This window comes from Pleurodeles waltl, chromosome 11, assembly GCF_031143425.1.
Source record: "Pleurodeles waltl isolate 20211129_DDA chromosome 11, aPleWal1.hap1.20221129, whole genome shotgun sequence".
NCBI lineage: Eukaryota > Metazoa > Chordata > Amphibia > Caudata > Salamandridae > Pleurodeles > Pleurodeles waltl.
The window spans coordinates 96,321,554-96,335,902 of record NC_090450.1 but is presented as its reverse complement, the minus strand read 5'-3'; the positions used below and the strand labels follow the sequence as shown (position 1 = coordinate 96,335,902).

At 40.8% G+C, this 14,349-nt stretch overlaps 1 protein-coding gene across 5 annotated transcripts in view; it reads right to left on the bottom strand.

Annotated features, from left to right (window-relative positions):
* The window catches only part of MECOM (MDS1 and EVI1 complex locus), a 1,802,619-nt gene that overhangs the window by 60,186 nt on the left and 1,728,084 nt on the right, over nt 1–14,349 (bottom strand). For 4 of the 5 annotated variants that reach the window (XM_069213204.1, XM_069213206.1, XM_069213208.1 and 1 more), the window contains 5 exons: nt 12,499–12,601; nt 11,101–11,317; nt 9,857–10,004; nt 7,230–7,386; nt 542–1,901 (listed from right to left, as the gene is read on the bottom strand). In XM_069213204.1, the coding sequence (XP_069069305.1) occupies nt 542–1,901; nt 7,230–7,386; nt 9,857–10,004; nt 11,101–11,317; nt 12,499–12,601 (1,985 nt within the window). The remainder of the gene's footprint in view (nt 1–541; nt 1,902–7,229; nt 7,387–9,856; nt 10,005–11,100; nt 11,318–12,498; nt 12,602–14,349) is intronic. The other variant, XM_069213205.1, reaches the window with a different exon arrangement.

Genomic DNA, 14,349 nt, shown 5'->3' with positions numbered 1-14,349 from the left:
TGATAATTGTTTTATTGATTACTAATGATTATTGCGTATTCATTATTATGCACTGGAGCTATGGTAAGAACTTCTTAAACGAGTCAAAAGGTTCATCGACCTATTCGCGTCCCCATGTAAGTTTACTTATTAAGGTCTGACGCGCTAACAGATCCACCCTATTGTCAGTCAAAAAACCTGCATTGAAAAACAGTCTATTACTCCACTACCTACATTCTGATTTGGGTTTCACTTCGCTACGCCAACCATAGGCATCAACAAATGCTTCCTCTCCCCAGGAAGCACTATTTCTTGTCATAAATTATAGAATTGTAGGTATCTTCACTGCTACATCAATTATACATAGCCAATATGCCAAAGTATACTTGATTGCTTGACAAGGTGCTCTGAATAACCTACATTGTGACATGCAGTGCTACACAACATAAGAGAAATAAATAAGTCAAATTATGAAGGAAATGCAAGTTAATCTAGTCATTTATCTTAATCAGAGGAACAAAACTTCTCACAGGAATCTGCTCATGTTTGGTGAATATGTTACCTGTAAATGGGATCCATAAAGAACGGGGTGGGCCTGGCATGCTGTAACGATGCATCAGATGCTTTCCTTTGCTCATGGTCGACTTCTTTTTTTTCACCAAACACATGATTTTTCCGGGGTTCAGGCTGTTTCACTTCACTGGCCCTACTTCTGCTGCCCATACTTAGATCTAGAGGTTGCTCTTGATTTGAGGCTAATGGAGTTGTTGGCTTTGAAGTTACTGGCGAAATAGTCTTTTCATCTTTACGTTTTGTTGTGAGATCAAATGGAGAGTCTGAACTCACTTTTTTGATTTTATTTTCTTCACCAGGTGACTTAGGCTCCATTTTTAAAGGGACCGGCCTCAAGTCTCTTTCTGGAAAAGGGTACATGGACTGAGAGAATGCCGGGAAAAAGGGAAGGGGAAACATTGATGGGTAAGGTAGAGCACCAACTTTCTTGTCTTGCAGACCCACAAGTCCTGTTGAACCAAAATATTTTTCAGCAATAGAAGCAATGGCTTTTATGGAGTCATTTACAGCCCCTGACACTGCCGACTGCTCTTCTATCGATGGAGAAAAGGCTAAATTATTGTTGTATTCCTTCCTATTATTTAATGATGCTAACTGACGCAAAGGACTCAGTTTGTTAGTTGACAATTTAAATTTTTCTTTAAATCTCTCCTTTTCACTCTCATTGTCACTTTCCAGATCTGAGCCAGATGTAGTTTCCAGATCACTACCACTTGGGGTACTGACATCATCAATATCACTGCTCTCAGATTGTTCACTGTTTTTTTCATTGGGTCTTTTTTCTTCAGGAGTTCGTTCATGTTGAGATTCTGTTAACGTGCATTCACCTGAAGAGTCCTTATTACTTAGTGCCTTCAAAATGTCTTGGGAAGCTGGCAGGATCTGGGGATGTGTCACATTGGAAGTTTGGCTTTTATGAGAATGTTCTGTGCTTGCAAGACCTTTGATAGGTGAACTAGTAGATATCAAGGATGGCCTGTGGTACAGACTCGAAGGGAAAAGGCCTGGAAAGCTAAAGGAAAATCCAGGGGCTGTTGGAAAGGTAAGACCAGCTGGATGCCTATTAGCACCAAAATAGTCAGCAAGCCCCATGTTTCCATGATTCATGTTCACCATAGAAGATTTATCCATGGCGGGCGTTCCATGAAGCGAAATACTTTGGCCAAAAAGTCCTCCTGCAGCAAAATGGTTCTTTCCCTCACAAAACCTTCTATGTTTGTTAAGGGATGATGTAGTGCTGAACATCTGTCCACAGTCTTTGCACTTGATTTGAGTTCTGCAATCAGCATGCATACGCTTATGACGACAAAGGTTTGAAAACTGTGTGTAGGATTTATGGCAGACTTCACCTGTGTGAAAACAAAACAAAATGTCAGGGTTTCCGATTTAATCTATACTGTAAATATAAATTAAACTCAACAACAAAAATGTTTTACCAAGTTAAATTGTTATGTGTTTCCCCTAATCTCGGTGTCCAACATAGTTCAAATTGTTGTCACAGCTTTAAAAGTAGACATTCAACCTGAAAGCTGCCCTGTGAGTTTGTAAAACTGTAAAGTTATTCTTCTGGCAAGCATCAAAACTGTGTTCCATGAACCTAACAAAACAGACAATGAGTCCACTAACAGCATACCACATATTTAAGGGTGTGTTTTGGCCCAAAACAAATAACAGACAAAAGCCTCAAAACGGATTATTTCTGGCAACTGTTTTATTATCAATATTTCTATTGTTTTTTTAAAATATTTTTTTAAAGCATAAAGTGACCTGTTTTTGGGCCATCAGAGAGATACAGACCTGCCACCTTACATGCTGCCACCATGTGTCACACGATATGAACTCCCCTCACATGGCTACCCGATGAGGAGCTGATATCACACTGTAGGAGGAAAACAACTAGAACCACTGCAGAATAAGGGTTTTCAGCTTTTTTCAGAGTCCCTGAGTAGCCAATGTCAATTAAGGAGTGCGAATACACCTCCGGAATTCGGCAGTCTCATCAAGTATTTTTTATTTTTTTTTGCTTTTGGATTAGGGGCAATCGAGGGTGGGGGGTGGGGGGGGCAGTGGTGCCTGTGACAGAATCAGTCAATGCACAATGCCCTGTGCACCTTTCATGGCCACGCCCCACTTCACGCGATGAAATATTTTATTAAATTAGCAGGTCTGGAGGTAGTAGAAGAAAACAGACCAACTAATATGGCATTTTTACAAAAGTCGGCCCAGATATGTGATATTTTGGTCGGTGGTATAGCAGTGAGCCTAGCTCGCTTGCAAATATGTGAAAACACTAGAAAAACTTCCCTATCAATTCTCTAATAAATAAATATGGATGTTTGAGAAACAATTCATTTGAAATGAATTCACACATGAAAGCTACCGAACAATGTGCATTGTGTACTTAGACATGTTCAACAATCTTTTCTCATGATTTCAGAAGAGCTGGCAAAACTGTACAATGGCTCTATTTTAAGCCTGTGAAGGAAGCCGAATTGAATGTATTCCCATCCTGCATTGTTGGTTCCCATGAACCACAATCACATCCTTCCACTCACACCAGTGCTTCTACTCATCTTCCTGCACTTGGAAGCTCTGTCCTTGGGAAGCCTCGCCACTAATGTGCTGTCCCATCTGAAGGGTTTACACTGACATCAAACTGCTTAAAAAAAAGCACTAAACAAGTGTGCCTGTGTTTATTTACCGTGGGGTCTTGTAGGAGCATCTACTGTGTTATTATTAGTATGAACGCCTGTGAAATACATAAATTCAAAGAGAAATATTACAGCCAAGACAAAAAACACTGACCTTCTATATATTGGGTCAGAACAAGCAAATTTAGCTTTCCACTTTTCTGGAAAAGTTTACAGTTAGAGACAGGCAATTCTGCAGAGACATTTGCAGTGATTATCAGTGCAATGAAGACATTTGTACTGAATGACCAGTGTAAAAGGGATATATTTTGGGCCAACTGGTGGATGCAAAGGCTGAATCAAGCCAGGTGAAAGATTGCACAGGGGTGGTGCAATTGACAAGGTCTGGACAGTTACTGCTGTACTCATCAACATCACTCTTGCTCATGTTATCATTACTGTAATTTGTTAACATCACAAAAACACATCTGCATACACAATACATTCAAAATAGAAAGAAAAAAAAAAAAAAAAAAAAAAAAAAAAAAAACTTGAAACCGTGTGTATATGATTTCCAGGCCTTGAAACACATGCAAACGGCAGGGGCAGGAATGTTTCTGGGGAGCAGCAAAGGAAAACATCTGTATTTCTTAAGGAAAACGGGAAAAGTGGTTTCCCGGTTTCTACAGTGAACATATTTTCCTTGCAGAGAAAGTTTTTTAAAAAGTTGATGTGAATGCACAAATCTGCAAAATGCAGGTGGACAACCTTCCACAGGGATAATTACTATGAGGTCCTTTGGCTGAGGAGCAGGCACTAAATGTTTCATTTGTATAGATTTCCACGATGCACTGAAGAAAACTCAGAATTTAGGGTGTGAATAGAAGCACTGGCTATTCTCTTTGACCATTCCAGGAAATACAATGAAAGAAGGTCAGCTATCTATACAAATTATAGGTGTGCACGTACAATTCATACATCTTTCTTACTTTCTACCTGAAAGTTTGTGACCAGAGGCTGAAATTATCGAATACCATTTGAAAGACGATAGTAGTTATTATCTATGTTGAGAATTTTCTCATGATCATCAAGGTTGTTTTTTCCCCTTAAGAAGCGATCAAATTTTGAATATATGATATGCAAATATAAAGGTATGGAACACCCTTAACCTTTTTTTCAGATCAGAAACCAATCGCAATGAATTCAGAAAACCTCTGGAAAATGGAGACGCTCATGCTCTCCTTCATATGAACTCTTTCAAAAACTTACAGGAGTTGAGACTAAGTATGTCGGATACTGTGTACCGTCTACCCAACTGGATTCTAACCTTCTCAGTTCTCCTTATTCAACATTTCTTTCATCCCTTTAGCACGCTAAGGCAAGCAAAAAGGTGACTTATGTCTTTATAAAAACCCTAACCGCAGTTTACAATCTACTGCTGAGGCCATGTTTACTGCATACTCAGGCACTTCCTAGACTTTTTTCAAATTCGCCACAGGGCCAAGTTCTCTGGAATTCAGCTGCAACACATTCAGCCGCTTGCTGAAGTCTAAGCAATCACTTGCAGACAAATCAAATCAACCTTAAAACGAATTGCACTCTAGGCTTCTTTTGGCCTTATTTTTTTTTTTCTTTGCTGGCACTTTGAAGAAATATGTACACATCATACTGTATTGATCAATCCTCTATTTTATTAATTTATCTGAACATCATCCAGGTAGGACGTTTAGATCCTTTTCCTTGGAATTAAAAATAAATAAATAACCAGTAATCAGCAATCATGCAAAAACACTGCCCTGTGTTTGGAGTTATGTATCAAGAAAGAACGGAGCATTGAGTACTGGCCAGGGCTCTGTTGGGATCTAAGTTGGTACTATCAAACAAATTGTATGCGTTCCTGCAGTGAAAAGAAAAAAAATATTAAAACTCAAAGTGCAATCCAATTTAAAGTTGATTTTTAAAAACCCTAAGTAAGAAGTCATTGACAATATATGAATGTAATTATTCTGGGAAATTAACATCATTTCAGGGTATTTGGTACAGCAACATATTGACCATAAGCCAGCCATCCCATAGAGTGATGTCACTAGCCAATCACTGTGTTCCACTGAAGTAGGTGATAATAAAAATATCTCAAACGTCATTTCCTGCACATAAAAAAAAAATAATAATAATGGTAGCCCGCCAACAGCTTGCCACCTTAGCGCGAAGTCTTTCACGTGACCACCACGGACCACAAAACCCCAGGTGCACTAATTCATCCATCACTTAGGGTCTTCAGTGTAGTCATTTTCTAAGAACTGGGGAAGAAGCTGGCAGTTAGGTCTGCATATTTTAAACTTATTAAACAGATTAGGCACCATTTTGAATGTGTTCAGCCTATTGCAGCATGTGGTTTCCATTTTTTTTTTTTAAACCTAGAGAATTCGCTAAGACAGTGAGCGATTACTTTTGGGCTGCTAAGTCTCTCTCTAGCTCAGGCCCTGCTGTAACAAGAGACAGTTGCCATAAACAGGCCAGTAGGTGAAATCGTTGTGTGTGGGCTTTTGTTGAAAAACAGATATCAACCCCACGTGAAAAAAACGCATAGCTTGACACATGATCTTTCAATTCTCCAGCACTGCAATTACATGGCTATTAGTCATAATTGCTCCATGGTTTCTGCCCATCATACCATGTTAGAAGAAGCCATTTGAGAAAGTTTAACACTGCGAATGGTTCGTTAGTTTCCTCGAGTTTTAAGAACAGCAGCGGTTCATGAGATGACCGAAATCCTTAAAAAAAAAAAACAGCAAAAAAGAACCAACAAAAAAAAACACTTTACAGCTGTTTTCATTTCAAGAGCATTGTGGTTCCTGATTACAATCCCCAACGACAAAGCATCAGTAGTTTTTTTTTAGTCCTTAACACTCTTAATATTCGTTTCAACTGCAAGCACATGCATCTCAATTCGCCCAATTAGAGGTTATATATTTAAAGGTTAGTAAAACATGTTTCCTAGAATAGCATAAAGCACCATAGGATGCACATTTATGCCATGCAAGGAGTTAAAGTTTAGAAACTACACACAGCTCCTGCTGGCAGCTGCCCTACCTTTAAAGAATTTCCTTTTTGACAGTGAATGTCTTGCCCCTACTGAATTAGCATGCCACCACACACCGAAAGTGATACCATATGTGGCTACTGTCATGGTAACAGGAGAAATCTCATTACTTATAACACCCTAGCCCTGAAGAGATTATCTAAACCAGTGGTCAGTAACCTTTTGACTTCTGTGGACCCCTCACTTTATCATTACTGGAACCCGGGGACCCCCACTGAATATTTATTGGAATCTGGGGGCTACCACTGGATCATTACTGAAAGCTGGGGACCTAACCTGTTAATGATATTTAATTTACTAAGCAGTCGCGGAACCCCTGAGGAGGCTTCACGGACCCCCAGGAATTCTCGGACCAAAGGATGGGAACCACTGATCTAAACCCAGAGCGGCACTGTCATGCAGGGAGTTGTGGCCAATCAAAGGCAATTTGACAAAATGCACAATGAATTGTCATTTATTCCCGCACCTGTGACAGATTTTCCCAAAAAAGTGAGGCAACGTCCGAAAATGTCACACTGACAGTTGTGATCCGTGTTCATCCCATGCATGACAGTCTAGCTGTTTGACGCTTAAAGAGTTTGAATGGGCCAGGTACTTTTTGGTCCAGGTGCATATTCAATAAAATAGCGATAGTAGGATTCTCTGCAGGATGGTGCCAAATTTATATTTTTCTTAATTTATCAGATATTCATTTAAAAATATGCAAACATTTGCAGTATTACTTGGGCCTCCGAAATACTTTGAAGTTTTCGTTAATATAGTAAATATCTTCCAATATGTATAATTTGTCAAACACCCCCCCCCCTCTTTTATTGTGAGTGATGACTATACCAATTTATTTACAACAGTAGCTTATGTTGGGACCACAGTACAACACTTAATACATTATGCAAACACAAAATGAATTTTTGGTGGACACTCTGTTACATTCAGTAGAAACTTACATATGAAGGGCTTGACACTGCTATGAATGTGCTTATGCTGCTTAAGACCAGATGAGGTGGCAAACGTTTTGCCACATTCCGGGCAAGCATGAGCACGAGCGCCAACGTGTTGAGAGCGAATATGCCTCTGTAGGTTGCTGGGGTCCGTGAAAACCTGCTAGGAAATGAGTACAGATTAGTCAATACAGTGAACAGCGTAAGAACATTCAGAGTCATATTTTAATGCTGGCAATTTTAATATTTATCTACTATTGGTGCATCTTCACCTGGACCAATATAAATAACCCCTTTGAGAACAAAACTACAGAATTTGCACCATTTTCTACTGAAATTAAATAAGTGCACATTGTGAGTATATTTTTCAAGCAGTAGGTACTCCTTCAAAAACAAATTTCACAAGCCACTATTTGATTTGTGACAAAAAAATATATTTCTGTTCAGAGAAAAAAGCAAAATCTTGGAGAAAATTTTCTAATTCTGAAAATAAAGAACATGGCATCCCAACCCCCAGTTCAGAATCTACTGAAACATCTACCCTAAAGTTCTAGTGCAGGGATTTACAGGATTTGCACACTTTTCAAACGTTGGCATTTTTTACCTAACTGATGGCTAAAACAAAACAATGTTGGTATATCCCATCCACCTCAGAACTGCCCTCAAGACAACATCTTTCCCCTGCATCGCTCTCTCCCTGGGCAAATAGGTCCTCCTGATGCTCGAGATCCCACGCACATCATCCACAAGATCCATTTCTGAGACGTTTTGAAAATGGTCCCCATAAAGCAGTCACTACCATAGACTGATGAGACTCGCTCACATACATAAACTCTTTAGAGGTGGGTGCAGCACAACCCCATGACTCTGCAAATCCACGTTAGTTTGGAGAAAGCTTGCTAGAGCGACCCCATTCTCCCTTATTGTGACCACTAAAAACATGCAGATTCACAGAGTAAACACAAAGTTAGTGTAAATTACAAATCAGAACACATCTGGAAAACTCATAACACCCTCACATTTTCCACACACGAGTTTGGTAGACGATCAAGATCCTCTCTCACTTTCGCTGGTAAATTCTCCCCTCCACTGGTGCTACCCACATATCAACACATAACACACACAAATATGCCAGGTGAAAGGGGAGAAGTACATTAACACCAGTGGAGACCACTTTAGTGGTCAAACCAACCACTTGCAACAGACACCAAAGGACCAACAGCATGAAAAGTCCATGTAAGTAGTAGCTTCTGAACGACATAACTGAAAATAGTAAAAATAGGGACAGTCTGAACACAATACATCTCAAATGAGCATGGAATAAAGGCATTTTTTTTTCAAATCCAAACATAAAATCCACTGTAGTAACACCACTGCCCATAACCCACAACCAAGCGTTGGTACACATCATCATTAAGAATACAGGCAGGTAATGTTCAGCACTGATGAGAAGGCAAATGAGCTTTATCCTGCCACTCAGAATCTGCCACGCAATGCCTGATCATGGCTGTGCAAAAAAATTATAAAATGAAAATAAAAAAACCTTACCTATCGTCCAACGCACCATCTCCTGCCACCTCACTTGTTGCACCTCTTCTTCTGGTGTCCCAGCATTCACTGGGACACCGGCACAGGCTCCCCAGCAATCCGGGCGCCGCTTTCATGCAAAACATTGCATGAAAGCAGCGCGAGGATTGGTGGGAGCAGCTTGGATTGCCACACAGACACAACCCCGGGGTCTGTGCAGTTTCCCCAGCCCGCTGGAGAAACCTAAGGGCGCATGTGTGTTTGGCCAGCCTGAGATGGACAGTCGAACACACGTGCACTTAGGTGCACACTCTCCTTAACCCGCCTCCCACACCTCATGTGGCCCATCCTGCCTCTCCCTGAACATACTACAGGCCAAGCCAGCAGCTGAAAGGTGAAACGATAATTAAATATCGTTTTGTCTTTCAGCTCCTGGCTTAGCCAAGGGAGTGACGCTCCTTTGCCATTGCGAAGGAGCCACCCCTGAACCCAATACTTGGTGGTGGGCCATAAGGCGGGCCCCCTAACTGCAGAACCCTGGATGGATGCCACATGACGTGACTGACTTACTTGTTAATTTGGAGGTTGCACGTTCTTTCCCCCTCCGAAACAGTGTTGTAAGGTATACCATCACCTCATAACCACATCGACCATTTATTCGCGCCAGTCAAAAGATCAATGCCCATACCCAAAAAAAAACTCCACAGGGCTGATCAACAATCACAACTAGCTGTCTGACATAAAATATAAAGCATTAAGAGGCCAATTAAATATCTCTGACTTTGCTCCTTTGCCATCAGTCAAGCTGCAAAGCACACTTCTGCAGTTAACGAAACAAGTCTTGACTTCCTGAAGTCACTTTGGTTCAACCACACCATCACACTTGTGTTATGGCATAATTTCCTTAACATTACCTCACCGAGGCACAGACACCATTTTTTATTTGGGACTCATGGCCATCCAGTGGCGAGACGTGGTTGGACTTCTGAGCAAGCTTTCCAGGGGCTACTGCCCCGTATCCTAACACAAATGCACCAAAAACCCAGAGGCTGAATCTCATGGAAAAAGCACTGGTTGAGGGTCTACAGATGGTAAATTGACTTTACCTTTGCACAGTTTTCACATTCATAGTGCTTTCCACTGTCATGAGACATCTGATGGCGAATCAAGTTGGACTTCCAGTTGAAGGCTTTTGGGCACTGGTCGCACTTGTACTCCCTCTCTTCCGTGTGTGACAGCATGTGCTTCTCCAGGCTGTGAACAAATCATGTTCCTTGGTTAGGACACTGAAGCTGCTGTAGTGAGTCAGCAATCCCATCCATTTACAAGACATAACAAAGGAACAGAGAAACCCATTAGCATAGGATATAGATTCTCTTATAGTGGGCAAGTGTGTCTGAGTGGGAGTATTTGTGCACATGCCCATTCTTTCAAAAAGGAGAGACAGAACCTCACTCCTGTTATATTTTTGGATCCAGCAATGGGTATGGATTCCTTACTTTCTAGCTCAGTAGTGGAAAAGCTTGGTCAAACACAGCTTTAGTTTGGACTCCTACCCCTGAGACACTATTAGCTGCATGAATATTGATATAGTATAACTCGGAAATACCTACACCTGTGATAAAAAATAAAAATAAAAGCATACAGTAAAGGAGACTATCTGAAGCTAAATAAATAAATAAATAAATAAATGGTTGTAAAAAGAATTATAGGGATAGTTGGGGGAAAAAAACTAAGGCACTGATTGATGCAGTTATCTGTCAATGAAAGCATGCTTTCAACCTTTCAGTGAACTAATGTAAAAGTCACTGACAGAATCCAGTACCCTAGTCTCAATAAGATTCAATACTCACTCGCCTAGTCATTTTATACATAACAATTTTACATTTGGGAAGCTTCTGTTCACTTTCATCCTGTAAATGTGTAAAATATGTCTTTATAAAATTTGGCAAAGGTCTCAAGAATGTATCGATGAACTGGTCTTCACCTCATTGTTTACTTGTAAGAGCCGTTCAAAAACCAAATCCAACTCTTCAGAGTTTAAATTGCCAGCAAATTATAATTAAAGCCTTTAAATACTAATCATCAAGCTAGAAATTACTCCTCTCACCAAGTACCTCGTCACAATGTTTGGGAACATTTACAGCTGGTCACAATTTATTGTCATATGTGCCTAGTCATTATTATTTTAATAATGATTTTTTTCAGTTAAATCTTCAAATAAAGAAAAATGTTGTAAAGTAGATGTTCAAGGCCTTGGAAAAAAAACTAAATTCAAAATAAAATACTACAAAACTATAAGTAGGTGAGGCTTTTAATTAGTAAATGTCCAGCTCAGAGCCATCCCAACCTTTGTTGATCTGGGAACACTTGATCACACTCTTTGCACTCTTGGCCGTCGTGCATATCGAGGAGGTCGCTTTCATCGTCCAGCTTTTCTTCAAAGCTATCATCGACCATAGAAAAAGCAGAGTGAGGCATCATGCAGGAAAACTTCTGATGATCCACGAGTTCAGCTTTGGACTCGAATAACTCATCACACTCCACGCACCGATACTGCCGCTCTTCTGTAAGAGAATAGTGAGTTTGTGGATTAGAACAGATGTTGAGCTACACAATGCTGCAAAGGTTTGTTCAGTATAGGTCCAAGAATGACCGATCAGATTTTTAGGATAACCACTGTGTGCACAAGTCATATTTTGGGTCAGTGCACATATTTTAGGTTGATACCTTGAAAATTTGCATGGATCTTGCCATTCTGGTACATGACTGACACTTCTGCTGCAACACTTTAAGTACATCTTAGATTGGGGCATTAATATATTACTGATTCATTTGGGTATCTCTGTGTTGTAGCACGCATAACTGAGAAAAACAATGGAATTGGTAGCAACTATTGACCTAGCTAAAGAACGCTGAGGAGAGAGAGCGGAAAGGTGGTAACTATATTTTATTGACATACTGGAAGGAACAGGAAGCCTGATGGAGGTTAGGGAGGGAAAAACCGCATATGTATCCACGGGAGCAGCTTATAGAGACGAGTCTGAGGGTGGAAGAGGCAAACATAACAAAATTGTAAATGTATAGGTAGCAATAATAGTGTATGTGCCCATCTCATAGTTCCAAGACACTCCCGTAAACTCGAGTTTTGCTCACATGGTCTGCAAAATTAGTGAGATACCCTTGGTGGGTGAACAATCCGGATATTGACTCCTAACCAGTCTACAACATTGTTATTTACTCATGAACATCTCAGGTGAGGGTGTAACAACTACAAAAATATAAATCTACTTACTTTCAGTTTTTCTTAGTCTGCCATATTGTTTTTCATTATTGCTTCTGGCTTATAAGATTTATTTTCCAAACCCTAATTGTTTTATCCCCAAGTCATATATTTTTTGTTTTGAAAGAACTGTACATAGACTTTGACCCCAAAATGCTTAATCAGAATTAAAGGTCCCACTCTACTCACAGAATTGACAAATGGCCTGATTCACAAACAAATTACTGTAACATACTCCTGCCTTACCAACTCCAGATCTAAAAATAAAGATTTTGATGAGTAGGTGTGACATACTCCTCCACTACTACTCATTTAACAATGAATCACTATACCTTGAAACTGCTAAAATACTTCTAATGTGTTATTGCATGGGATTTTATCTACAGTTGAAATGAATGTGGTTCTTCACGTCTGTATGGCGATACGTTTGGTTATGAGGAAAGGTAGCCGGTTAAAAACACTAACCGTGAATATCTGGAGCCATAATTTCATGTGGGAAATTTTCACTCTTCATGTAGAGTAGCAGCTCCTCTCCGGGCTCAATATCGGCTACAGCTCTGTAGAATACCTGAATGAAAACAGAACTTTTAGTGAAATTAAATGCAGGCAGGAGTTCCTGGCAAAATACATTGCAAAGCAGGGCTGATGCCTCTTGCCATTTTGTATACTTTGTTTACTAGTATATTACTTGCACATAGGCATAGCCTGTTAAAAGGTCAACTGTGTGCATACAGGAAGATAACATTGTTTTTTAAAGTGATGTGCTGTCCACACTCACATTTGACATCAGTGTAGCCTACATGCTTGTCATGTTCAAATACAGTTGTCAAAGAGTAAGCAAGAAAAGAGGCCAACAGGAGTCTAAGTTTACCTTTTTAAACATGTTTGGGACAGTTTGTAAATCCAGAGGAATGGTGTTACAAACATTGGGAGCTACACAATGGGAATGTTTCATCTGCCAAAGCATGGTGAGAAGAGATATATAGCTTTAGCTTTAGTTAGTCATGCAATTTCCATGAATTCACCAAGACACTCACCTGTATGAATGAATGGGAGGCTTACTGTGTGATTATGTATGCATTGCATCTTTACCCGTCTTCGCTATCCCAACAGGCCCAACCACACAATTTAAAATTTGTACTGATGCTTGGTAAACACTATTCATATATCCAAAGCCGGAAACCAACAAGAACCAGTGTTGCAACTTGTGTCATCTTCACAAAAATTCATCACTCATGTACTGATGACGCTCATTCTGCTGGTCATCACGTAGGCCCTTATTACAACTCATGAGATAATCTACCTCCTCGACCGAGGAGAAACAGCAGTTTTGATCCTCCTCTACCTCTATGCAACCTTTGACACCGTATCCCCCCACATGCTGATCGAAAGACTCCACCACATCAGTATCCAAGGGGATACGCTCAGATGGATCACCTCCTTCCTCACCAGAAGAACCCACAGGATCCACCTCCCACATATCTCCTGCGGTGTTCCCCAGGGCTCAGGCCATTGCTCTTCATCGCATTTATGACCCCACTGGCGAATATCGTCGGACCCCACGGTCTCAACATAATTTCCTACGCGGACGACACCAAACTCATCCTCTCCCTCACCAACAACCCATCCACCACCAGAACCAACACTCCACAGATGCAGGACAAGCATTTCTGACTGGATGAAGAACTACCTGCAGCTGAACTCAGACAAGACGGAAGTACTGATCTTTGGAAATAGCGGCAACACATGGAATGACAGCTAGTGGCCATCAGACCCAGGACCCACACACCTACTCCCTCCAACCATACCAGAAACCTCGACAACAAGCTCCCCATGAAATCAAACATCAACGCAGTCTCCTCAGTCTGCTTCCTCACTTTGCGCATGCTATGCAAGATCTTCAAATGGCTACCCCTACACACGAAAAGCCCTCACACAGGCCCTTATCACCAGCAAACTGAACCACAGCAACTCACTCTACGTTGGAATTGCCACACACCTCCTACAAAGACTTCAGACCATACAGAACGCCACACCCAACCTCAGCGTTCCCCAACAAACCTATATCACACCCCACCTCAAGCAACTTCACTGGCTCCCCATACAAGAGAGATGTCAATTCAAGCTTCAAACACACACACACACACACACACACACACAAGGCTCTACACAACAAAGGACCCAAGTAAATTAACCACCGCCTGAACTTCCACCAATCATTGGAAGACTACGCTCTGCCTTCCTTTCACTTGCCCATACTCCCTGCATCTACTGAAGCAGGAGTGGAGGACGCGCCATTACTTCGCAGCAACAACC